Here is a 27,922-nt window from a genome sequence, read left to right as displayed (position 1 = left end):
CCACTGAGAGAACTAAAGAGGAAACTGAGACATCTTCACAGCTTGCAGGAATAATTACAGGAAGCTCAATGGGACTTGGCTGAAGTATGTACCTCCCAGTAGAAAATTATAAGATGGGTAGAAAAATTAGAACAGGACAGGGTCCAGATAAAAGTGGAGTTGGAGCACAAAAAGCAACAGAACTGTCTCTGCTTCAGGTGGCAAAAAATGCCACAAAGCAAGGGCCCAAAGTTGAGCCAGAACAATATACTGTGGAGATGCAGACCCATCCCCTCCTTTCCTCCGGTAGAAGCCATCAAAACCCCCTCTACAGTAGAGAAGCAGCAGATGGAGTAAATGGTAACAGCAGCAAGGCTGCAAGAAAAGCTGGTGAAGGTGGATCAGTCTTTGCAGGAGGCCTATTGAGAATAGGCAAACCTAGAAAAGGAAAAAGTGGGTTAGAATTCCAGATGGAGCTCCTGATGTAGAGGATATGAGAGGTTCATTGGACAGCTGGCTGGAAGCCCTCTGGGCTGGGGAAAGAGATTATTTATTGACATTATGGTATAACAAGGGTGAGAACCTGGACAAGGTCAACACCTTCCTGCCCCTACTGTGGCAAGACCCTAGCAACTGGGTGGGATGCTGTCCTGAGTGGGAGGGTAGGTGATGGGGTATATACCCCCCAAAGGTGATGGAAGGGCTAAAGTGGCTTGAGAAGCCAGTTAACCTACTGGGCTGCTCCTGGAGGGCTGGTTTGGCATAACTGATCAAATCCAGCTAGGGAGGGGGCTAGGCCTTCATTAAGGAAGGAGCAAAGGGCTGCTGAGAGAGGACCTCGGGAAGATGCCCAGGAAAGAGGTAGCTTGGAGCTTGCTTTCTTGGGCTGAGGGCTAAAAGAAGCCTGGGAGTCTGAGCCTTGAGTTGGAAGTCTGACTAGAGATGGGCTATCCAGAAACTGCAGCTGGCCTGAAAGCCTGGTTAGGGGGAATAGGACAGCCACCAAGCAGTGGGAGAGAAACTTAGGAGCTTAGGTTGGTGTTGGGATGGTTTGAAGCTGGGGCTAGCCTGCAAAGGCAGCGGCTACCAGCTGAGCCCAGCCGGCCTGAAAATTCTTTTGTTTTGTTATTTTCCACTGGACTTTAAGAGCAGGACTGTGAGGTTCTGCAAAATGTTGGGACTCTGTTACCTGTCATGGCTGGAGGCTGAAACAGGCCAAAGGAGGCCTGCAGGAAGCTCAGGTACGGCTATTACAATGCCACAAACAGTTGTGGGTGTGGTGCAACAGTTGTTTTGCCACAAGGACACAAAAATAAAACTGCAGGAAAATTTACATTGCAGAGCATTAATTTCTTCAATGAAAATAAAATTCTCCTGCAGTCAGACTTTTTGATCATTGCAGTTTTGTGGTTAAGCAAACAGTGGTGTACAACCTTGACATCAGTGTCCCCCTGGAAGCCCCACTGAAGTCAAGGGGGGTTTTGCTATTGACTCCAATGGAGCAGGGTTTCACTCAATGTTTCAAAAAGGTCAGGGGGCCGCAATCAGTACATTGGGGAGCTCTTTGCCTTGTTTTGTTCCCTTTGTGCCTCTCAAGTAGCACAAATGGAGCAGAAGCCATGTGCAAGCCCTGCTGGAGAGTCCCCTGGCGGTGAACAGTTGGCACATCTACCTCCTATGTCTCCCTTGTCGCTAACCATGATGCAGGAGAAGGAGTGGGGAGTAGAAATGGATGCATTCTGTTCCTCCTTTCCCCAGCTGGGATATGGACCTTTGGTGAACATAACCAGCTGGTGAAAGTTAGAGTAACCCCCAGGCTTCTTTAATTTGTGTTTGGGTGGGGCTTGGGCAGAGAATCAGAAGACCCTTTGGGAAGAACTCATAGAATATCAGAGTTGGAAGGGACCTCAGGAGGTCATCTAGTCCAACTCCATGCTCAAAGCAGGACCAATCCTCAATTTTTGCCCCAGATCCCTAAATGGCCCCCTCAAAGATTGAACTCACAACCCTGAGTTTAGCAGGACAATGCTTTAACAACTGAGCTATCCCTCCCTCTTGTTCATCACTTCCCGTTCCTCTCCCAACTTGAGTGGCATCAGCTTTAATGTTTTTCGGTAATCTTTGATATTGTCATCCTGACATACACTTCAAACCAAGAAGAATGTATTTCTTACATAAATGAGGGTACAATATATAACCTTGCTAAAAACCACTTTTTTTTGGTGATGTGTATATATTTAGTTTTTGTATTCTTATAAATTAATAATCAACCAAAGCAACATTTTGGAAAACTTAAAAAGACACCCTCTCCCCCAACCACATAGTTCTTTAGGTATCAGAGGTTTTCACAAAAATTGTTTATTATTTAAACCATTTTTATTGAACCATTAACTTCATAATTATGTGTTCGGTTTAAATAACAGGGTATCGTCCACCACCTTTCTCAGAAAAATTCTATCTTGTAGTAATTGAAAAAGACAGGAATGGCTGCTCAGTTCTTCACATGTGGCATCTTCATCTTAAATCTGTGCAAGCATGTTTAGGTGAGTGATTTGTATTTTCTCAGAGATGGACATGTATTTACCTTAAATGTTGCACAATTGATTTTAAGCTAGTTAGTTTTTTAAAAAACAGATTTCCTCATTAGTAAACAGATGAGCAGCATCCAAGCAATCAGTTCAGTTTTACTAAATTTTTAGATTTTCACTTTAAATTCTGGAGGACATTTAAGTAACGTTATTGGAAGTTGTCACATGACTTTCTGTTACACAATAACTTCAATTTTTATATTATATTTATATGTATAAAACATAGAAGACCACTATACTTGCACAGCTCAATTTCAGTTATATCACAGTGTTGGTCAGATGGTTGAATTTTACTACAAATAAAGCACTGGAAATTTTAGACTAACTTGTAAGATCAGTGGAAAAAGTTTGATGCAGCTGAATGACTGCTGCTTACCGAAGTTTTAAGGAAAATTAAATCCACTCTGTGCCAGTCATAAAATAGCATTTTTGTTACGGGGACAAGTGACATTTTCAGGCATGTTTTATCTTAAAAATGTGAACGTTTGAGAAAGTTATGATCATGTGAAAACAAGGACTAATAATCTAAACTATTTCCAAGTAGAACAAGAGCAACCCAGAAGTATGCTATGTGCCTGTTCTATGTGACTAATGCACTCCTAAGAAAACAATTCTTTGTCTATAGGATATCTAAAAGTTGGCTGTACACACAATTATTTATAATACCGTTTCTAATGCTTCTTTCAAGCAAAAAAACCTGAAGTTACTTCATCAGAGAATCAACTTTGTGTACCTGAACAAAAGACTGTGGAGTCTTCTCCAGATACCTCACCTGGCTCAACTCCTATGCCACGTTCTTCATCAATTGCTAATCTTCAGACTGCCAGTAAACTCATTCTGAGTTCTAGACTTGTATATAGCTATCCACTTGATCTTCCAACTGGTGTAGAAGTAATAAGAGCAACCCCTTCAGCAGGTAAAACCATATTGTTCTATGCAGTCTCCCAAGTTTTGGCAACAAATTGACTTCTAGTTAGTAGTAAGTACTGTGTTGTACAACCTCATTTTGCCGAACTTCTGGCTAACTGACATATATGTCCTTCCACGATAAACTATGTTCTGAATTTGAGGATCTGCACTCTTGGTACCCCAGTAGATTAGAGAGAGTGGCAGCTGACCTTTTCAAAAGACTACACTAGTTTTTATGACCCCTTTAATACTAATTTATAAAACTGTTTGTTAAAGTTGGATTAGTCAGTAGATCAAAATTCCAGCTTTACCAAAATACTGTTTTCCCCCCTGATAGTTTCAAATGTTCCCCAGCACCTTCAGAAGACTGGAATAGTACATGCTGTGTGTACGTCTGAAAGAACGAGGAAAGCTCCGTCTAGTGGTCTAGCATAATGTTTAAGTCCCATAATTGCTTTGGTATCATTTCACCCCATATGTAACCAAATTAAGAAAATCCCAATAATTTGAAAATCTGTCCTAATATTCCTAATCTAAACCACAGCAAATAGTAATGGTATATTTTATTCATGCATCTATTATATTTTATATTACTAATAGTGAATTCTGTTTGATCTTACTTTAGGTCACCTGAGCTCATCATCAATATACCCAGTATGCCTTGCGCCTTATTTGGTAGTAACATCCTGTTCAGACAACAAAGTGCGGTTCTGGAGATGCACTGTAGAGATGGATCTAAATAGTGGAAAAGAAGTGAGGGAGACATATCATTGGAGAAAATGGCCTTTAATGAATGATGAGGGGGAAGACAACAGCAGTACAGTACGCATAATAGGAAGGCCAGTTGCTGTTAGCTGTTCTTACACAGGACGTCTTGCTGTGGCATACAAACAACCTTTACAGCATAACGGTTTTGTTTCCAAAGAATTTTCTATGCATGTTTGTATATTTGAATGTGAGTCTACAGGAGGATCAGAATGGGTTTTGGAACAGACAGTTCATCTGGATGACTTAGTTAAGGTTGGGAGTGTACTTGATTCAAGGGTCAGTGTAGATAGTAATTTGTTTGTATATAGTAAATCAGATGTATTTTTAAACAAGGACAAATACCTTATGCCCAATATCAAGCATTTGGTACATTTGGATTGGGTATCAAAAGAAGATGGCTCACATATACTGACAGTTGGGGTGGGTGCCAATATATTTATGTATGGACGACTTTCAGGAATTGTGACCGAGCAAACAAACAGTAAGGATGGAGTAGCTATTATTACTTTACCACTAGGTGGTAGCATAAAACAAGGTATAAAGTCCAAATGGGTACTGCTGAGATCTATTGACTTGGTATCCTCTGTAGATGGCACTCCTTCATTGCCAGTTTCTCTCTCTTGGGTACGAGATGGTATACTGGTAGTGGGAATGGACTGTGAAATGCATGTGTATGCACAATGGAAACATGCTGTCAAATTTGGTGATGGCGAAAGTGATGTTTTTACTGCTGAAGACTCAGCAACTCAAGATCCATTAAAAACAAGTTTGCTAGCAAAGAAGACCAGTGTAATTGATGGAGCAGGTGTTGTAGATGATGTCTTTGGCACTCCAACTGTAATTCAAGATGGAGGCCTTTTTGAAGCTGCTCATGTCCTTTCCCCTACACTTCCACAGTATCATCCAACCCAGCTGTTAGAATTGATGGACTTAGGTAAAGTTCGCCGAGCTAAAGCCATTCTGTCCCATTTAGTTAAATGTATTGCAGGAGAAGTTGCAATAGTTAGAGATGCAGAAGCTGGGGAAGGTGGTGGACCTAAACGTCATCTTTCTCGTACCATTAGCGTAAGCGGTAGTACTGCAAAGGACACAATCGCTGCTGGAAAAGATGGTACTCGAGACTATACTGAGATAGATTCTATTCCACCACTGCCATTGTATGCATTGCTTGCTGCTGATCAAGATACCACATACAAAATTTCTGAAGAAACTTCTAAAGTACCTAAAGGATTTGAAGATCACACTAAAAGAAAAACAGAGGATCAATACTCAAATTTATTCCAGATGCACCCTGTTACAACTGATGACTTCATTGATTTTGAGATGGAAAAGAGAGAGAGTAAATCCAAAGTAATTAACCTCTCTCAATATGGGCCATCTTACTTTGGCCGAGAACACGCTAGTGTCCTCTCAAGTCATCTGATGCACTCAAGTTTGCCAGGCCTCACTCGCTTGGAGCAGATGTTTCTGGTTGCTTTGGCAGACACTGTGGCTACAACAAGCACTGAACTTGATGAGAACAGAGATAAGACTTACTCAGGTTAGTAGTGAGTGTGAATTCTAATTAACGCCCATGTATTTCAACTGATAAAAATAGAATTATGCATAATGACTAATCATAGTGTTTAGGTGAACTTAGTACTCATAAAAAGGTGTTGAATTGACAGAGCTGGTATCTAAAACCATCGATTCGACAAGATACAGCAGAAGCAATGGTAGGGTAGGCTTTCCCCTCATGCTCTTGCTCAGTGTGCCTCAATCCTGATCTGTTAGTAAGTAGAGGGATGAATTCAATCTCCATATCTATTCAGTTCTTGACCCCCTTATGAAAATATCAATGGGGTGTAAATTGTATGTGTTCACAAGTACTCAAATCAGTTTTTTTTTATTTTGCAGGCAGAGACACATTAGATGAATGTGGCTTGCGGTATTTGTTGGCTATGCGCTTGCATACATGCCTTCTGACATCACTCCCACCTTTATATCGAGGTCAGCTGCTTCATCAAGGTACGCCTTGCAATGTTTTATGTTCGTATGAGCAGACAAAAAATGTTTCAGCATTATCTTCAATATCTGTATTATCCCATTTAGGAATTTTTATGATGTGTGTTCACTTAAGCCATGATCCTGCAAAGACTTACGCATATGTTTACCTTCATCCACTGTGAATAGGACCATTGACTTCATAAGTTCTTTGATACAGTCTATGACCAGGGTAATGGAAGGAGAGCTATAGAAAAGTCATGAGTTGGAAAGTGTGGTAAAGAGATTATGGCTTGTCTGTTGAAGTTTGGGTATTTTCCCCAACAAAATTAAGTTTTGTTTTTTTTTAAATCTCCTTTGCAGAAGAAATAAAAATAAGACTGTTTATTTTTCCTAAGCTATAATTTGTAATTTTCATCCCAGCTATCTGCTTCCTGGTTGAAGCAGGGGCTGAGTGGTGCTGTTCTGAATCTGGGGTAGGAGAGCAGGCAGCACCTGAGGAGCAGACAGATTCCCAGCCTCTGAAGGGACTTGTGACAACAGGGTATTTTCCCTTTGTCTCTGCTTCTCACCCTAGTATTCCAGCATGTGTGAGAAAGGAAAGTTGAAAGCACTAAGGCTGCTGCATTGAGCACCAAAATCTTCAGGCTGCAGTTGGAGTCAGGAGCAGGAAGTAATGGTGTTTCGTACACAGTTTGCCATCAGTCATTTCAAGAGCTTGAGAAGTGGGTCAGGCAGCATATTGTTTTTCCCAATATCCTTTGGCTGTGTTGCTGTACCGCACATTTCCCTTCCTGGCTTTTTGGTCCCGACAGTGGCATGTGTATGCTCACTTCTCTCTGCAAACTTGGCAGATAAGTTAAGAGAAATGTAGCAAGTGGAGCCAGTGATCAAGGGGAGCTGCTACTGAGGGAGAGTCAGCAGGAGGAAGGAATTTAGGCCTCTTGGGTTAGGACACGCTATTCCTTTTGACTCTTAAAGCAGCAAGCATGTGTCTTCTTCCTTGTATCACACCTGCCCTCACAGCTGCTTGTAAGCTTTGCGGTGTACACGCAATAGCCTTTAAACTCTGCCCATTGCAGTTGCCTCCCAAATTAGGACCTTGTGGGGGGAGAAAGAGGGGCAGAAAAAAAGCCTTTTCTCAGGTGAGTTCCCAGCAGAGCTGAGTTCACTGCCTGTTTGCTCCCTGGGCATTGCTTTGCAGTCCTGCATCACACTACTACTCTTCAAAGCCCTACTGCAACCAGAAAGTTCAGGCAAAGTCTGGAAAATAAGAATTGGATTATGAATTAAATGCTTTAAAGAAAAAGAAATTACTTGTTAGAATCTTTTGGGGATTTACTGAAATAATTGCAGTCTACAATCACTACATTTACTGACATAATACAATTTTGTACACGCATAGCAAAGTGTGTTCAAAGCAGGACCCTCTCTTTCTGGAGTGTACACCACCATTAGTAACCTGGTCAGCAGCACCACTTCCTCCTGTTGGGAATGACCTGTCTAAGAGCACCCCACTCCTCAGCTGGGAATCCCACCTCTGTTTTGCTAATTTGCATTCATGATTTAAAAAAAGAAAAAATTTGCCCCAGGATGCAACATTGTAAACACTTTATCATAAGTAAAAATTTAAACTCAATGATAAATTCATGTGATGTGGCCCATAAGCAGTCTCCCTCCTATTTTTCATTTGTTTATTAACAATCTTTTATTTGCTGAATATTAATTGTCCCATGTCACTATTTAGGTGTATCTACCTGCCATTTTGCCTGGGCTTTTCATTCTGAGGCTGAGGAAGAGTTGATCAACATGATTCCTGCTATCCAGAGAGGAGATCCACAGTGGTCGGAACTAAGAGCAATGGGTATAGGTTGGTGGGTCAGGAATATTAACACACTCCGAAGGTGCATTGAGAAGGTAGTTTGAATCACTTACGTTAAAACTTTGCTATGTTTTATATAATTTAAGAAATAAATTATAGCAAGATATGTATTAGATATGCCATTCAGAACAGAAATCCATGATGAAGGTTAGTGTTAAGATCTTCAGCATGTGTTACATCTTTTGTCAGTAACTGAAAAGATGTATTGAAAAAGTACTTTAAGGTCAACAATAAGTTAAAAGAAGTTGCTGATTTTTCTCTTTTTAGAAAATATTTTTCTTAATCTTTTTCTTAAATCTATAAACCAGTGATTTTTTTAATCTCAAACAAAAGGCAAAACTCGCATTGCCTTCAGTGGGATCAGAATTTTACCCATTGAATCTCCCAGCTTTGTAACTTAAGTCCCTGATCCTAGAATTAGATCCATGTGGACAGATCCTTGGGTCTAAATGAAAACCCACTCACAATATTAAATGGTATGTGATATGGTAGTGAATAAATAGTTGTGAATTCTAATGGAGCACCAGTGGAGCCCAAGATCATAGATTCACAGAAGCGTAGGGCTGATAGGAACCTCCTGACATAATAATAAAAACACAAGAATGGCCATACTGGGTCAGACCAAAGGTCCATCTAGCCCAGTATCCTGTCTTCTGACAGTGGCCAATGGCAGGTGCCCCAAAGGGAATGAACAGACAAGTTATCATCAAGTGATCCATGCCCTGTCACCCAATCCCAGCTTCTGGCAAACAGAGGCTAGGGCCACCATCCCTGTCCATCCCTGCTAATAGCTATTGATGGACTTATCCTCCATGAACTTACCTAGTTCTTTTATAGCCCCTGTTATAGTCTTGGCCTTCACAACATCCTCTGGCAAGGAGTTCCACAGGTTGACTGTGCGTTGTGTGGAAAAAACACTTCCTTTTGTTTGTTTTAAATCTGCTGCCTATTAATTTCATTTGGTGACCCCTAGTTCTTGTGTTATGAGAAGGAGTAAATACACTTCCTTATTTACTTTCTCCACACCAGTCATGATTTTATAGACCTCTATCATATCCCACCTTTGTCGTCTCTTTTCCAAGCTGAAAAGTCCCAGTCTTATTAATCTCTCAGGTGGCAGTCTTTTCTGAACCTTTTCCAATTTCAATATATCTTTTTTGAGATGGGGCAACCCCATCTGCATGCAGTATTAAAGATGTGGGCATACCATGGATTTATATAGAGGCAATATGATATTTTCTGTCTTATTATCTATCCCTTTCTTAATGATTCCCAACATTGTTTGCTTTTTTGACTGCCACTGCACATTGAGTGGATGTTTTCAGAGAACTATCCACAATGACTCCAAGATAGCTTTCTTAAGTGGTAACAGCTAATTTAGAACCCATCATTTTATATGTATAGTTGGGATTACACTTTTTTCCAGTGTGCATTACTTTGCATTTATCAGCATTGAATTTCATCTGCCATGTTGTTGCCCAGTCACCCAGTTTTGAGAGATCCTTTTGTAGCTCTTTGCAGTCTACCGGGGACTTGACTATCTTGAGTAGTTTTGTATCATCTGCAAATTTTGCCATCTCACTCTTTACCCCTTTTTCCAGATCATTTATGAATATGTTGAATAGGACTGGGCCCAGTACAGACCCCTGGGGGACACAACTATTTACCTCTCTCCATTCTGAAAACTGACCATTTATTCTTACCCTTTGTTTCCTATCTTTTAACCAGTTACCAATCCATAAGAGGATCTTCTCTCTTATCCCATGACAGCTTACCTGGCTTAATAGCCTTTGATGAGGCTTGTCAAATGCTTTCTGAAAATCTAACTATACTATATCCACTGGATCTCCCTTATCCACGTGTTCGTTGAACCCTTCAAAGAATTCTAGTAGATTTGTGAAGCATGATTTCCCTTTACAAAAACCATGTTGACTCTTCCCTAACAAATTATGTTCATCTAAGTGTGACAGTTTTGTTCATTATTATAGTTTCAACCAGTTTGCCCCTAACTGAAGATAGGCTTCCCAGCCTGTCATAGCGGGGATCACCGATGGAGCCCTTTTTAAAAATTGGTGTCACATTAGCTATCCTCCAGTCATTTGGTACAGAAGATGATTTAAATGATAGGTTACAAACTACAGTTAGTAGTTCTGCAATTTCACATTTGAGTTCCTTCAGGCCTCTTGGGTGAGTACCATCTGGTACTGGTGATTTATTACTGTTTAGTTTATCAGTTTGTTCCAAAACCACCTCTAATGACACCTCAATCTGGGACAGTTCCTCAGATTTCAGAGTAGCAGCCATGTTAGGCTGTATCTGCAAAAAGAACAGGAGTACTTGTGGCACCTTAGAGACTGATGAATTTATTTGAGCATAAGCTTTCGTGAGCTACAGCTCACTTTATTGGATGCATGCAGTGGAAAATACAGTGGGGAGATGATCAATTAAGGTGAGCTATTACTAGCAGGAGAGGAAAAAAACCTTTTGTAGTGATGATCAAGATGGGCCGTTTCCAGCAGTTGACAAGAACGTGTGAGGAACAGTAGGGGGGGAAATAAACATGGGGAAATAGTTTTACTTTGTATAATGACACATCCACTCCCAGTCTTTATTCAAGCCTAATTTAATGGTGTCCATTTTGTAAATTAATTCCAATTCAGCAGTCTCTCGCTGGAGTCTGTTTTAAACTTCTTTTGTTGTAATATTGTGACTTTTAGGTCTGTAATCGAGTGACGAGGGAGATTGAAGTGTTCTCCAACTGGTTTTTAAATATTATTCTTGACGTCTGATTTGTGTCCATTTATTCTTTTACGTAGAGACTGTCCAGTTTGGCCAATGTACGTGGCAGAGGGGCATTGGCGGCACATGATGGCATATATCACATTGGTAGATGTGCAGGTGAACGAGTCTCTGATAGTGTGGCTGATGTGATTAAGCCCTATGATGGTGTCCCCTGAATAGATGAGTGGACACAGTTGGTAACGGGCTTTGTTGCAAGGATAGGTTCCTGGGTTAGTGGTTCTGTTGTGTGGTATGTGGTTGCTGGTGAGTATTTGCTTCAGGCTGGGGGGCTGTCTGTAAGCAAGGACTGGCCTGTCTCCCAAGATCTGTGAGAGTGATGGGTCGTCCTTCAGGATAGGTTGTAGATCCTTGATGATGCGCTGGAGAGGTTTTAGTTGGGGGCTGAAGGTGATGGCTAGTGGCGTTCTGTTATTTTCTTTGTTGGGCCTGTCCTGTAGTAGGTGACTTCTGGGCACTCTCCTGGCTCTGTCCATTTGTTTCTTCGCTTCAGCAGGTGGGTATTGTAGTTGTAAGAATGCTTGATAGAGATCTTGTAGGTGTTTGTCTCTGTCTGAGGGGTTGGAGCAAATGTGGTTTTATCGTAGAGCTTGGCTGTAGACAATGGATCGTGTGGTGTGGTCTGGATGAAAGCTAGAGGCATGTAGGTAAGTATAGCGGTCAGTAGGTTTCCGGTATAGGGTGGTGGTTATGTGACCATCACTTATTAGCACTGTAGTGTCCAGGAAGTGGATCTCTTGTGTGGACTGGTCCAGGCTGAGGTTGATGGTGGGATGGAAATTGTTGAAATCATGATGGAATTCCTCAAGGGCTTCTTTTCCATGGTTCCAGATGATGCAGATGTCATCAGTGTAGTGCGAGTAGGGGCATTAGGGGACGAGAGCTGAGGAAGCATTGATTATCACTACAAAAGGTTTTTTCTTCTCTCCTGCTGGTAATAGCTCACCTTAACTGATCACTCCTGTTATAGTGTATATGATAACATTGTTTCATGTTGTGTGTGTGTGTGTGTGTGTATGTATGTATATATCTCTCTATCTCTTCCTACTGTATTTTCCACTGCATGCACCGGATGAAGTGGGTTTTAGTCCACGCAAGCTTATGCTCAAATAAATTTGTTAATCTCTAAGGTGCCACAAGTACTCCTGTTCTTTTTCCTCAGATTTGTCACCTAAAAAGAATGGCTCAGCTTTGGGAATCTCCCTCACATCCTCAGCCATGGAGACGGATGCAGAGAATTCATTTAGTTTCTCTGCAATGCCTTATTGTCCTTGAGTGCTCCTTTAGCATCTCAATCGTCCAGTGGCCCCGCTGGTTGTTTAGCAGGCTTCCTGCTTTCCAAAAGTAATAGCAATTTTTTTTTTGTCTTTGGCTAGCTGTTCTTCAAATTCTTTTTTGGCTTTCCTAATTATATTTTTACACTTCATTTGCCAGAGTTTACGCTCCTTTCTATTTTCCTCACTAGGATTTAACTTCCACTTTTTAAAGAATGCCTTTTTGCCTCTCACTACTTCTTTTACTTTGTTGTTTAGCCACGGTGGCACTTTTTTGGTTCTCTTACTATGTTTTTTAATTGGGTTATATGTTTAAGTTGAGCCTCTATTATGGGGTCTTTAAAAAGCTTCCATGCAGCTTTCAGGGATTTCACTTTTGGCACTGTATCTTTTGATTTCTGTTTCACTAACTACCTCATTTTTGTGTAGTCCCCCTTTCTGCAATTAAATGCTGCAGAGTTGGGCTGCTGTAGTGTTTTCCCCACCACAGGGATGTTAAATTTAATTATATTATGGTCACTATTACCAAGCGGTCCAGCTATATTCACCTCTTGGACCTGATCCTGTGCTCCACTTAGGACCAAATCAAGAATTGCCTCTCCTCTTGTGGGTTTCAGGACTAGCTGCTCCAAGAAGCAGTCATTTAAGGTGTCTAGAACCTTTATCTCTGTATCCCATCCTGAGGTGACATGTACCCAGTCAATATAGGGATAGTTGAAATCCCCCATTATTACTGAGTTTTTTATTTTTATAGCCTCTAATCTTCCTGAGCATTTCACAGTATCACCATCCTTGTCAGGTGGTCATTAATATATCCCTACTGCTGTATTCTTATTATTCAAGCATGCAATTACTATTCATAGAGATTCTGTGGTACAGTTTGGTTCATTTAAGATTTTTACTGCATTTGATTCTACGCTTTCTTTCACATAGAGTGCCACTCACACACCAGCACAACCTGTTCTGTCCTTCCGATATATTTTGTAGCTTGGTAGTACTGTGTCTCATTGATTATCCTCATTCACCAAATTTCTGTGATGCCTGTTATATTTAATATGAGGCACTCTTGTTCACCCATCTTATTATTTAGACTTCTAGCATTTATATTTAAGCACTTTTTAAGCTGTCTGCCATTACATGATGTAATTTTGAATGGGACTTTTTTTTCATTTGACTGTTTCTCATCAGATCCTACCTGTATTTTATCCTCATCCATCGTCTCCTCCTTACTATGACATAGAGAATCTCCATTAATAGATCCTCCCCTAAGGAATGTCTGTCCAAACCACATGCTCCTCTGCACCTGTCTGCTTTCCCCCAGCCCTTAGTTAAAATTTAAAAGGTCATAGAGCAGTTTTCAAAGTGCCAGAAATCTGGTTCCATTTTGGTTTAGGTGGAGCCCATCCTTCCTATATAGGTTCCCCCTTTCCCAAAAGTTTCCCCAGTTCCTAATAAATCTAAACCCCTCCCCCCTACACCATCGTCTCATCCATGCATTAAGACCCTGCAGTTTTGCCTGTCTAACTGGCCCTGCATGTGGAACTGGAAGCATTTCATAGAATGCTCCGATAAAGGTCCTGGACTTCAGTCTCTTACCTTGCAGCCTAAATTTGGCCTCCAGGACCTCTCTCCTATCCTTCCCTAGGTCATTGGTACCTACATGTACCACGACCACCGTCTCCTGCCCAGCCCAACACACAAGTCTATCTAGCTGTCTCAAGATAACTGCAACCTTCACACCAGGCAGGCAAGTCACCATGCAGTTCTCCTGGTTATCGCAAACCCAGCTATCTATGTTTCTAGTGATAGAATCATCCATTACTAATCGTTTCTTCCTAATAACTGGAGTTCCCTCCCTCAGAGAGGTATCCTCAGTGGAAGAGGATTCCACAACATGCATTGCCAAATGAAAAGTATCTCATCAGGATTGAGGGATGAAAGATTTTTATTTGCCTTTCTGTAACTTCGTTATGTTTTTAAATATATGTATCAGTATTATATTTTCCAAAGGCCTTAAGGAAAACTAACATTTACAGTGTTATCTGCTCCCAAACTGTATAAATAGTGTCTTTTGCAAAATATTCAGAAGGCACTTTTACAGCTTTATAGAAACACATACACAAAAACTCCATGCTGTCCTTTCCAGCAGAGTTTGTGTATTTTTTAACTGAAGGCAGCTTTTTTGCAATAATTCTGTTCGCTCTACATTTACTACTGTAGGTTGCAAAAGCTTCATTTCAAAGGAACAATGATGCCTTGGATGCTGCAATTTTTTACCTTGCTATGAAGAAAAAAGCAGTGGTGTGGGGTCTGTTTAGGTGAGTTCCGTTAGCCTTTGACTTTAAAAGTAGTAAGAATAAAACTAATAGTGTAAAGAAGAACTCTTTTTCAACTTATTTCAACTTATCTTGGATCAAAAGATTAAAAGATATAATTTAAGTAGGGTTGTCAATTAATTGCAGTTAACTCACACGATTAACTCAAAAAATTAATCGTGATTAATCACACTTAAACAATAGAATACCAATTGAAATTTATTAAAATATTTTTGGAAGTTCTTTACATTTTTCAATATTGATTTCAATTACAACACAGAATACAAAGTGCACAGTGATGACTTTATATTATTAGATTACAAATATATGCACTGTACAAATGATAAACAAAAAATAGTATTTTTCATTTCACCTCATACAAGTACTGAAGTACAATCTCTATCATGAAAGTATAACTTACAAATGCAGATTTTTTTTTGGTTACATAACTGCACTCAAAACCAAAACTATGTAAAACTTTAGCTCCTACAAGTCCATTAAGTCTTATGTCTTCTTCTGCCAGTCAAAGACAAACAAGTTTGTTTACAATGACAGGGGATACTGCTGCCTGCTTCTTATTTACGGTCTCACCTGAAAGTGAGAACAGTCGTTCGCATGGCACTTTTGCAGCCGGCGTTGCAAGGTATTTACATGCCAGATGTGCTAAACATTTGTATGCCCCTTCATGCTTTGGCCACCATTTCAGAGGACATGCTTCCATGCTGATGATGCTTGTTTAAAAAAATAACGTGTCAATTAAATTTGCGACTATACTCCTTGTGGGGAGAATTGTATGTCTCCTGCTCTGTTTTACCCGCATTCTGCATATATTTCAAGTTATAGTGGTCTCAGATGGTGATCCAGCCATGTTCATTTTAAGAACTCTTCCACAGCAGATTTGACAAAACGCAAAGAAGGTAGGATGTGAGATTTCTAAAAATAGCTAAAGCACTCGACCCAAGGTTTAAGAATCTGAAGTGCCGTCCAAAATCTGAGAGGGACGAGGTGTGGAGCATGCTTTTAGAAGTCTTAGAGCAACACTCTGATGTGGAAACTACAGAACCCAAACCACTAAAAAAGAAAAATCAATCTTCTGCTGGTGGCATCTGACTCAGATGATGAAAATGAACATGTGTCAGGCCGCACTGCTTTGGATAGTTATCGAGCAGAACCTATAGGCAGCATGGATGCATGTCCTCTGGAATGGTGGTTGAAGCATGAAGGGACTTATGAATTTTTAGTGCATCTGGCACGTAAATATCTTGTAACGCCAGCTACAACAGTTCCATGCGAACACCTGTTCTCACTTTCAGGTGACATTGTAAACGAGAAGCAGGCAGCATTATCTCCTGCAAATTGTACTAACCTTGTTTGTCTGAGCGATTGGCTGACCAAGAAGTAGGGCTGAGTGGACTTGTAGAATTCTGTACAAAAAACTGTATTCAAAAATAAAACTATGTAGAACTTTAGAGTCTACATTTGTCAGTTCAACATTCATGATAAAGAGATTGCACTACAGTACTTGTAATGAGGTGAATTGAAAAATACCATTTTGTTTTTTACAGTGCAAGTATTGTAATAAAAAATATAAAGTGAGCACTTTACTTTGTATTCTGTGTTGTAATTGAAATCAATATATTTGAAAATTTGGAAACATCCAAAAATATTTAAAATAAAATGGTATTCTATTGTTAACAGCGCGATTAATCATGATTAATTTTTGTAATCACTTGACAGCCCAAAATTTAAGTTATAACTAAGTACTCTGTGTGAGTTTTTTGTTTGTTTTTTTTAACACAGGTCTCAGTACGATGAAAAGATGACCACATTTTTCAGCCACAATTTCAGTGAAGATAGGTGGCGCAAAGCAGCTTTGAAAAATGCTTTTGCTTTGTTGGGAAAACAACGCTTTGAACAGTCTGCTGCTTTTTTCTTACTAGCTGGTTCCCTGAAAGATGCTATAGAGGTATATAAAGTACTGTGGAGTTTCAGAACTGAACTTGAGAATTACACTGATGAACATTGTTGTTTGTTAATCATTTCACAAAAGCTGTGGCAAAGAAAGTTGTACAGTGGAGCAATGAAAAGTCAGGGTTATGCAACGTTATTGCTGCCTCTGTGTGTGTGTACATATTACAGGAGTCTTTAGTACATGATATCAGATATAATTCTTCATACGGTTCAGTACCAAAAAACCTCCAAAAAACTAATGTTCATGTAATTAAGGCTGAAAATTTGTGCGTAAGCCTGAAGAAAAAAAAATCTTCTATTCGATCATTGATACACTACTAAATAAACAAGAATTTTATAAAAATCTGAAAAAAAAATCAGCACATTTCTGACCAAACAGAGGGAGAAAATATACTTGGATACAGGTTTCTGACCCCAAAATTTGATGTACCTTTTAAACTTTTTACATGATGGGAAAATTACTCTTTATTCTAAGTGTGGGTGGTTAATTCATTCATTCATTCTTTGAGAGCGAGGCTTTCCTAATCCAGCAGCTTGCTTGTCATGCTTTATGCCACAGGTGTGTCTTGAAAAAATGGAAGATATTCAGCTGGCCATTGTTATTGCTCGTTTATATGAATCAGAATTTGAGACCTCCCTCACTTATACATCCATTCTTTATGAAAAAATTTTGGGTTGCCAGAAAGATGGAACTGGATTCAGATGTACTAAATTGCATCCTGATCCCTTCCTGCGAAGTCTTGCCTACTGGATAATGAAAAACTACACTAGAGCACTTGACACTTTATTGGAACAAACACCTAAGGAAGATGATGAAAATCCAGGTAGGGGAAATATCAGTGTTGTAATTTTCAACTATATTTTAGCATTAGGATTTATAGATCCTTCCATAATTAAATATAATAATTAAGCATTTAGAAGTAAAAACAGATCCTTAAATATGAAAAAGGCAGCAAAAATAGTTAAAGTAGCTGGTACTGTAGTTGTAATTCATTAATGCAATAATTCTCAGTTAGAAACCTTTACAAAAGGTTTCAACAAACAGAAGCTAATATCTGTTTAAAAATCTGCTTAATTCTCCATTGTGTTGTAGTTATATGAAGTGTGCAATAGCTACAGTGTACTGTTACCATAAGCTTATTAGAGTATAGTTATTTCATTTTTACAAATGCTTCTTGTTGCGGTTCATGAATGAGTGATACCTGTGATCTGTCTCCCTGTGGGCACTTCCTTCAAGTGATAGGCCTACACCTGCACTAATCAGAATGGAATCCTGAGATTCACCCACCTTTTGACTGGACTTGCAGGGTACAGCATCCCATTTCCCCAACCTGAGCACTGTTGTTCTGGATCTCTGCAGAACTGAACCTTTAGGCCACGTCTCACGGACAGCGCTGCAGTGGCATAGCTGTGCTGCTACAGTGTGTCCAGTGAAGTGGCTCTATACCAATGGGAGAGAGAGTTCCTGTCAGCATAAAAAAAAATACCACCTCTCCCGCCAGCATAGCACTGTACACACAGATGCCTATGTCGGTGTAACTCATGTTGCTTAGGGAGTGGAATATTCACGCTTTTTAATAAAAGAAAGCTGGTTTTTTTTAAAGAGTAATTAACATATATAACTCAATTTACAATTTTTTTTCTGTCAGTAAACATTGGGCTCATTCCTAGGATCCACCAGCCAATCTTTGTAAGACCAGAAAGGGTGGAAACAAAGGTGCCACTTTACATCCCCTTCCCTTATCCTGGGGACAGGTTCAATCTGCATTGCCGGTTAGAGCATCCTTGAGACTGCTCTAATTTGTGCCCAGCTATAGTAACCTTCAGGCAGCTGTTTCTGTAGCCAAGCCAGCTTTCCTCTTTATTTGAGTTGCCTGAGTGCCATAAAGCAGAAGAAACAGAGGCAACTTTTTATTCTTTCCATAATGAGTTCATGTTATCACTTTTCTTGTGGGATGTGATTACTTTTTATTTTTACAAATATGCTAGACTGTTTTGGTAAGGTTTTGTAAAGTGGCAATTACAGGGGTGCAAAACAACCTTAAAATAATACTCATTTGTAGATATGTTTCGTAGAAGTCATATTTGTTTAATTCCTCTAGTTATCATCAAGTCCTGCAATCCTGTGGTGTTTAGTTTTTACAATTACCTTCGGACCCACCCTTTGCTCATCCGAAGATATTTCAGATCACCAGAAGGGACTCTGGCTACTTTAGGCATAAAAACTGAGAAAAGTTTTGTTGATAAAATTAATCTTATAGAGAGAAAATTATTCTTCACCACTGCAAATGCTCATTTTAAAGTGGGATGCCCTGTTTTAGCTCTTGAAGTTCTTTCCAAAATTCCAAAAATAAGTAAAAAGTCCAGCATTTCTACCGAGAGAGATCAATCCAGTTCAAGTCCTACTAGAAAAACTGATGTGATTCTAGAGTCAAACACTGAGAGTGATGGTGCTGAAAGTAGTAATATAGACTGGTCAAAGCCATTTTCAGCTTCATCTGCCTTGGAAAGTAGCACTGGTTCTTCAGCACAATTTGATTGGAGTCAGCCAGCAGTAAAATTCGAAGAGGAGTCTCTTACTCTTGACTGGGGTGAAGACAAAGATGGCTCAGAGGAAGAGAAAGATGATGTTGGTTTAACAATGAAAGGTTCGAAACTGGACTCTAAAAATGGAAAACTAGATGAGAAGAATGCACACACTAATGTACTACAGACACCTCAAGGGGAGGACTCTGATGCAGGTGACACTGAGGTTGATGTAATTGCCGAACAACTGAAGTTCAGAGCCTGTTTGAAGATCCTAATGACCGAACTGAGGACTTTGGCTACAGGGTATGAGGTAGACGGAGGGAAGCTTAGATTTCAACTGTACAATTGGCTGGAAAAAGAAATTGCTGCTATGCATGAAATATGTAACCACGAAGCAGGTAGCAAAGACTATTGTGAAACGTATACTAAAGTAGATGGTGACCGACTTGATCATGAAGAAATTTTGGATAAGCCAGATATTGGCTCATATGAACGTCACCAGATAGAAAGACGTAGGTTGCAGGCAAAACGAGAGCATGCTGAAAGACGAAAGTGGTGGCTGCAAAAGAATCAAGCTCTCCTGAGAGTTTTCCTAAGTTACTGTAGCCTTCATGGGGCACAAGGTGGTGGTCTAGCATCTGTAAGAATGGAGCTCAAGTTTTTGTTGCAAGAGTCTCAGCAGGTAAGAATCTTTTAAATGACTTTAAATTGAGATTAGTTCATTTTAAGTAGTTTAGGAATTTTAGTAGTCTTGCAGCCACAGCTTATCAGACTGATTTTTGTCAAATCACTCACCCTAGCAAGGTCGGGCCAGGGTAATACTTAGATCAGACATTTCTAGGGTACTGCAGTCGGGTTGGTAAGTCAGTACATGGTACTCTTCTCTCTAAGACTATAAAGTTCTAACTTCTCAGGTGCAATTAGGGGGCACAGTCTGGTATTTTGGGATGCTGCTTTTGCATAAATCTTAAATCTGGATCCTGGCCATCTATGATTATTAAAGATCCTATTTCATTATTTTCAAGTTTAGAGTGTACTAAGGCACCTACCAGCATAGCATTTAAGCTGGTATCCAAGTGTTAAGACTCAGTATTCTATGCACATTCCAGTTTTGGTAATTACATTTTGTCCACCTATGTGGTTCCAGTTGGAATTTGACAAGATCTAATACCCCCCAACTCTTGCAAATAATGCCATGAGACTACAAGTGATTGGGCTTGATTTGTGTGTCATCCAAAAGACAATATAGTGTCCCCAAGCACTGTCTGGTATTTTTTGTATTTATTTCATGCTAGAGAAAGTATCTTGCAGCTAAATCTTAGGACTGCAAGAGGGATTTATTTCCTTTTCAGCAACAGAGATCCTGTGTGATGATGGACAAGTCATTTAACTTTGCTTCAGTTTTTTTTACATTTAAAATAGGAATAGTACTAGGATTACACGAGTGTTGTGAGGTTTTAATGTTTGTAAAATACTTAGAATTCCTCACATACTGTATATGTGAAAATTTTACTACTTTTTCTTATTATTATTATTCATAAACTCAGACCACTGAGTAGCATAGGAGCTCAGGGGGGTTTTTGTGTTTTTTTTAATAGTAGTGTTTGGTATTAAATAGTCCTAACACTTGTTACTTAGGGCTAGTGGTTTTATCTTCCTGCTAGGAATCAAAAAGTATTCTAGAAGAGTTGAATGTATGTTAGTCCCTGATCCTAGACCATTAAAGTCAATGAGAGCTTTGTCATTGACCTCAATGATCATAAAAATAATCCATATTGTATAGATAGAGAATGAAGAAAAATTATTCTGTTTAATCATTAAGGTTGTAAATGTGTGCTCTATTTCTGTTCTCAGTTATGTGACCATTTTACCTACTGTATTTTCTTTTAAACAGGAGACTACAGTAAAGCAACTTCAGTCTCCCCTTCCATTACCCACAACGCTACCACTGCTTTCTGCAAGTATTGCTTCAACAAAAACTGTAATAGCCAACCCTGTGCTGTACTTAAATAACCACATCCATGACATTCTTTACACCATAGTACAGATGAAATTTCCACCCCATCCTAATATTGAAGATGTAAAGGTAAGACAAAGTTCTCTCTGAATTTGAAATTGAGATGTCATAGGTATTTGTATGTTTGTACATGGTGAGAAGGGAATGTGACACAGCATGATATATGCATTTCAGATGGCCACGTTACTCATAAGTGATGACTCTTAAGTTGAACAATACAGGTGGACTCAAGAAAAATCAAACTCACTTTTAAACTTTGTGGCGATATATTTGTTCTCCTGTAATCTGGGTAAATGTTGATATCTTGACACTTGGCTGTTTCCCTCCCATCCATTCACTAGTGCAAAAGCCTTTTAACCCAGAGCATGAGTGACCAAAAAGCCAATCCTAAATCTGGACCTTTGCTACATCATTGAATCCCGGTGTTTATGTTGATCAATAAAATAAATCGTTGCAGAACTGACCACCAGCAATGCCTGGGGTGGAATTAAATGACAATTATATAGTGTAGTGGGTCTTAAAATGTATTCTGACTTGAAAGTGCATCCTCTTAGCTCAGGTATAAACCCTGGGCCTGATAAAATTGCCATAAATTGAATTGTTGATTTACACACACTGAAAATCTGGCCCCATATTCTGAGCTGAAGAAACTCTGAAGCTAAAGGCCAATGTGTTCAGAGTAAGTAAACACAGATGACAAAAGTCCCAAAGTGTTTAATAGACAAAGACGTGGTTACTGCTGAGTTAACAGGAGTTACTTTCAGATTTTTATACTGCAAATTTTAATTCAATATTGACATTTAAATGAAAAAAAAATAAAACACTGGAAAATCGAATGGGTTGTCAAATTGTTGAAAGACAATTTAAAAAAAAAAAAACACATTTCTGGCATTTCCCTCTCCAGCCGATCATCTCTCATTCTCTCCATCATTTTCCTCCTTTCTCTCCGTTTAGCTCCCTTCCTCATGCCTTCCTTTCTGCACTACAGCTCAGCCAGTCTTTTCCCCCATAATAACTGAAGTTTTTGCATGCATTTTATTTCAAAACTGAATTGAGAAAGAAAAGATGGTATTTTCCAACCAATAGTATAAACAGTATAACAGTTATTCTGAGAGCAAGAGGAATGATGGAAGGGGAGATGGAAATAAGTTAAAGGTTTTTTAAATAAAATAAAACCTCCAGCACTTTAACAGCACCATTTGCTTTGCTTTTTGGACTTCATTTTTAATTCTTTTATGTAAATATTGGAAGATTTCTGCCTCCAGTGAAGGCAACGAGAAGCCGAAGTATTGTCCTTGCTGGCAGACGGCTAGAAAATTAGGCGAGAAAACTGTTAGAGAAGGGTGATTGTAGTTGTGAGAGTAGAGATGTACATATACACACAGTACAGTTATTGCAGAATTGCAAAATAACCATACAGTGATTATACAGCTCTTTGTACTCTTGGCTAACAGGTAATACTAGCCGTCAGAGTGTAGGGATTTATTTTACAGATATTGAGAAATAACTGTATATCATTGATGATGTAGATCAGAAGCCTAGAACAAATCAGAATGGTCAGCATATTGCATAACAGAAAATTGCAGTTATTTACTTTGCACTCACTGGTGGTGGTAATTATATTTCAGTGTAAGCTAAATTATTTTGACATTTATTTAATTAGAGCATCAGTCTTAGGCATGTTGGGGAGAAGAGCTTTGATTGCAATAGTAAATGCAACAGAAGCCTGTGTGTAGCTAAATTTTAATTTAGTTAAAACAATTGGGATATAATTTTTAAACTAGTATATTGCATGAATAAAATAAATCACAACTAACAATTCCTTTCTTCATGTGACGTATAACTAGTTAACTCAACATTTGTGTTTAACATTCAGATTTTCTCACTAGTCAGTCTCAATTAGTTCACTGTGATTTTAAGAAAAAATTGCAATTTCCTACAACTTTTCATATAAAATTTAATATTGGCTGGTTTTGTTTTAGGTGCATACACTTCATTCATTAGCAGCTTCACTTTCTGCGTCTATTTACCAAGCTTTGTGTGACAGCCACAGCTACAGGTAAAAATTGAGCTCTTCTTACAGTTACGTTTAAAATGTGTTTTTGGTTTTCATGTAAGAGTAAACTTTCACATTTTTAAATAAATGCATAAAGAACTAACATTTTGAAATAAGCACATATATACTCATGTGTATACACAGCCAGGCCTAAGTTCAATGTGCACTCATGTATATAATGCAATTAATGCACTATGAAGAAATTGTGATGTGAATGAAGCTACAGTTACATTCTCGTAACATTTTCAAAAACTATATGGCTGCCTTCCATTTGCCCAGACAGTTTTACGTGAATTAAATTTAATACCAAAAATTGTTTAGTAGATTTTACGGCACAGAATAAAAAATGAAAATCTCTAGTTACTCAATCTATGATTGAGGCTCTGTGAGGCTCTATTAGAAGGAAAACACTAAAAAGGCAATTTTCCACAGTGGACACATTGATATATAGGAGCAATTTCTTCTTGTACCTGACAGATGAGCAAGTTTCAGATAGATAGTTATATGGCCATCTCTGAAAAGAGTAGAGAATAAATACACCTACAGATGTGAGGGCATTTAGCAATTTTCACAACACATTTTCTGATTACTAAAATCTTTGAAAGTGAATCTCTCTCTTGCCCAAAAACAGACAGACTGGAATGTAAAACATTGCATGCAGACTAAGATTTTTAGCACTAAAAGTTAACTATTTTTTTACATTGTAAAAATATAATGACTTTACTCTTCTAAAACCGCTCCTACATGCTATACAGAATTTCAAAGTATTTTCTGAAAAATTAAAGACTCAAATGAAAATAACTTGCCATATATACTACATTACAAGAATATTCTAAAATCCTTTCTCATTAGAAAAAAATTGATTTGTGTTTAGCAGTCAAACAGAAACAAATCAGTTTACAGGAATGGTTTATCAAGGACTGCTTTTGAGTGATCGACGCAGGCTGAGGACAGAAAGCATTGAAGAACATGCAACACCAAATTCAACTCCTGCTCAATGGCCTGGTGAGAAAAAACTAAGTTATTTTTCACAACTGCATGCCAAGAACACTTTTTTCAGATGTCCCCACACAATCTGTTTCTCACTTGATTTCTTGATTTTTTTTCTTGTGACTCAGAACATGCAGTGACATCTACAAATGCACACCGGGCTTAATGTTAAAGCCAACAAGAATATTGATAGCATACATTAGTCAGCTGAAGATGCAGATATTATCAGATATGCTTCCCTTATAGAAAAATCTAGTTTGCATTCTTTTTAACTCTTGGGTGAACTCCATTAGCATTTAACTTATGGCTCACATATTCGAACAGAGAGATGCTCACCGTGCCCCAGATATCTTTAATGAGAGAAAGATCAGGATCCAGAATGTACACTTGGTTACCTGATTAATTCTTTTCTGGGAATGACCATTCCCCTAATCTATCCCATCCAAGAGAAGTTCTTCAAGTATTTTGGCCATGGCCGCCTCAGGTTTTAGATATGTATTTTGTAAAGTTGCACAAGGCATTATAATTAATCTAATAAGAATTTGGTGTTTACATACAATTTTGGAAATACTCATATGGTGCAAGAGTAAAGGAGATGAGACCTACTCCTAGAGCCTCATGGATGAATCTGAACTGCCTGTAGCAACTGCAGGAAAAGAGGCACAGTTGCAAAAAAGTCTCAGATGGCGTTATAGAGTGCCAGAGAGTTTAAGGCCAGAAGGGACCACCAGATCCACCTGGTCTGACCTCTTGTATATCACAGGCCACCAACACCATCCAGCACCCACACACTAAACCCAAAAAATTAAATTAGATCAAAGTATTACAGCCCACTGGAGATTAAATCATTATCTGCCACAAGCAGAGAGGAGGGACCGTGATGCACCACTGCCCAAGGCCCCTGCAATAGCAGAGATATGCTTAAGTGAGATATACACAGATAATCCTGGCCAGTGACCCACAGGCACATGCTACAGAGGAAGATGAAAAAAAACCCAGGGTCAATGCCACCCTGACCTGGGAAAAGATTTCTTCCTGACCTCATGTCCTGAACATCTGAGCAAGACCCATTCAGCCACACACCTGAGACAGAGAATGGTCTCAGGGAAAGGTCTGTCTTGGAAAGGAAAATCATCAAGAAACAAATTTTATAATCTATTCAGAAATAGGGGTAATAAACTTAATTTAGATCAAAGTACTAAATGGCGACTCATAGAATTCTTTGTTTAGCATGAAATGAATATAAGAAAAATGCTTTTCGTAGTTCTGCAAACTTCTTAAAGATACATCTTTTCTTTTTTCTTCTTGCAGGTGTGAGCTCACTTATAAATCTCTTAAATTCAGCCCAGGATGAGGACCAACCAAAGTTAAACATTTTACTCTGTGAAGCTGTTGTAGCTGTTTACCTAAGTCTCCTGATACATGCCCTTGCTACTAATTCTTGCAATGAATTGTTTCGGCTAGCAGCCCATCCCCTGAACGGTCGAATGTGGGCTGCTGTCTTTGGGGGAGGAGTGAAACTTGTTGTGAAACCCCGAAGACAATCTGAAAATATTCCAGGTACTTTTTGTGTTGATTCAATTTCAGACCAATAATGTGCATTTGTATAATTGTGGGGAAAGAGAAGAATTTAATTTCCTTCTTTTAGGTTCAGGAACATTGTTTAAAAATAAACTTTTAAATTCATCATGTTTGATAGTATGTGTCTGATATCATCAGTTCTTAACCTCCTCCAGGGTAAAAGGTATTTTTAGGACTTGCATAATCATACTGAAGGAATTAATGGGAATCTTAGAATTCTTGATCAGTATGTATTGGCAAGAATACAACTTTTAGCCAAGATTATTTAATTTAGAAGAGGGGGAAAAAAGATGATTAGCTCTTGGAGGTCGGCATTGTCTTCATATATTACACATTGTGGGTCGTTAAATATGATACAAATATTAGAGTTATTGACTTAATGAAAAAAGCAGTTGAGCAATTGGCATAGTAAAGTCTAAACTCTTTACTGCTCTCTGGCATATTTGTTATCCTTTTGTCTGCATGAAAAATGGTAAGTTTGATGAGACAGGGTTTCATATCTCCCAAAACTTAATTTTAACTCTTCTAGCTGATTTTATCTGTAAACTTACAGGACTCCTAATACAGCCTTCTAGGGAAAAGTCATTCGTGGCTAATGGTTTTCAGCCAGTTATCACTGCTAGTCCAGTGCATATTAAAGGCTCGCCAGTATCTGCAGCTCTGTTTACCATCATTACTGATCATCAGGTGTGTGTCCTAGTCTGTTCAGTTTTCTAGCTATTACATATGAGATTTGAGTGTCTGCTTGACTTAAGTAAGGATACCTGATCATTGATTTAAAACGGAACTTACTGAAACAGTCATCCAATTTTCCTTCATTTAGAGCTAAGCAAGAATGAGCCAAATAAGCAATTATTTATGCTCATGAATGAAGCAGTTCTCAGCTGTAGAATATAATTTTATTCTACATAGCGCTTCTGCTTTTTGGAGTGTCCCAAATCCTTGTATAGAGTATGAGATACTGGTTTTGTGACAAATGGCAGATGCACTCTTTTAGCATTAACTCAGACACCACCCTTGTCCTAGTGCAGTGGATCCGCTAGCTCCCGCATCCCCAGCCTCTGCCCTGCATGCGTGATGGATTCAGAAGCAGACACTTGATCTGATTTTTGAATAAGAAGAGAACACATAATTTGTCGTTCATAAAGGTTCTGAGTACTCTCAGAGCTGTTACATGGATAGTTTCCATTTGTTGGAGCACTAAGAGATAGTTATTAATATCTGTGTTGTGGAAATACCATGGGGCCACATTGTGCTAAACACTGCACATAATTATCATGAAAAGTCAGTACCTACCTCAAAGATCATACAGTTCAAGTAGATTGTAGATATGAGTCCCAGGTATGAGGTAATACGTGCTACAGTATGCATACCATTCTGATGAATTTGTGGTTGTGTGTCTCAGCTAGTAATTGGGGAAATATCGTTAGTTTTATTTTGGCAAACACTGCCCCTTACTCATCTAAACTCTTCTCCAGCTTTTAATTAATTGCTAATTCATTTTGAGAAAATTAAAGGAATGAAAAATGTATTTAAGTGAAGTTGAATTAAGCAGGAAGTCATTTTATGTGTGTGACATCAATTTTAAAACTGCTCTGATATAAATTATGTAAACATTAAACAAATCTAGCTTTATAAAATTTTAATGGCACAATGGACACATACGGCAAATAAACCCAGTCTGAGGATATTGGCAAGCAGTCTACACATTTTATTTTTATTTATATTCTGTACTGAATTAAACAGGTTTGTTTGAAAGAAGAGTCTTTTAACTAATTAAGGTAGAACCTCAGTTTTGAAGCTTTTGTAATTGAATTTTAAAAATGTTTTATATTGCACAAGTTAGGCTCTTAATAAATCATGGAAATCAACCATGTAACTTAAAATTTCATTTGTCAACTGATAGATATTTTACTATTGGTAAAATATAACAAGAACTACTAGAGTTGGAGCTAGACTCTACTGGAACTCTAAAGGTGATCACTTTTGATGATGGACTTTGGCTGCCACTTTGGATACATACTTGTAATTATCCTCCCAAGTAGATGCACTTTTCCTTGAAAATCATTCTCTCTTTCTAAAACTACACCGGAACAGTCAGTGAATAATCAGTCTCCTACTCTACCTAATTCTGGTAAAACAAAATGCTCAGACAGCAAGACAGAAAATAAAATACTGTTAACAAGTGGGTGCTACTCATCACACCAAATAACCTTGCCAAATAGCACTGCAGTTGCTGCTGGCTGTGACAAAGAATATTTACCCTAGAAGATTGGTGAGC

General features: G+C 38.7%; 1 protein-coding gene across 3 annotated transcripts in view; it reads left to right on the top strand.

Annotated features, from left to right (window-relative positions):
- DMXL2 (Dmx like 2) overlaps positions 1 to 27,922 on the top strand; it is a 103,991-nt gene that overhangs the window by 50,424 nt on the left and 25,645 nt on the right. For 2 of the 3 annotated variants that reach the window (XM_074966347.1, XM_074966348.1), the window contains exons 16-28: positions 2,403 to 2,522; positions 3,256 to 3,483; positions 4,102 to 5,784; positions 6,141 to 6,251; positions 7,975 to 8,144; positions 14,403 to 14,500; positions 16,298 to 16,463; positions 17,028 to 17,292; positions 18,571 to 19,679; positions 20,892 to 21,083; positions 22,997 to 23,073; positions 23,945 to 24,075; positions 25,372 to 25,620. In XM_074966347.1, coding sequence (XP_074822448.1) covers positions 2,403 to 2,522; positions 3,256 to 3,483; positions 4,102 to 5,784; positions 6,141 to 6,251; positions 7,975 to 8,144; positions 14,403 to 14,500; positions 16,298 to 16,463; positions 17,028 to 17,292; positions 18,571 to 19,679; positions 20,892 to 21,083; positions 22,997 to 23,073; positions 23,945 to 24,075; positions 25,372 to 25,620 — 4,599 coding nt within the window. The remainder of the gene's footprint in view (positions 1 to 2,402; positions 2,523 to 3,255; positions 3,484 to 4,101; positions 5,785 to 6,140; positions 6,252 to 7,974; positions 8,145 to 14,402; positions 14,501 to 16,297; positions 16,464 to 17,027; positions 17,293 to 18,570; positions 19,680 to 20,891; positions 21,084 to 22,996; positions 23,074 to 23,944; positions 24,076 to 25,371; positions 25,621 to 27,922) is intronic. The other variant, XM_074966349.1, reaches the window with a different exon arrangement.

The sequence above is a fragment of the Natator depressus genome, chromosome 10 (assembly GCF_965152275.1).
Source record: "Natator depressus isolate rNatDep1 chromosome 10, rNatDep2.hap1, whole genome shotgun sequence".
Classification (NCBI taxonomy): domain Eukaryota; kingdom Metazoa; phylum Chordata; order Testudines; family Cheloniidae; genus Natator; species Natator depressus.
This window is presented reverse-complemented; position numbering and strand designations above follow the sequence as displayed.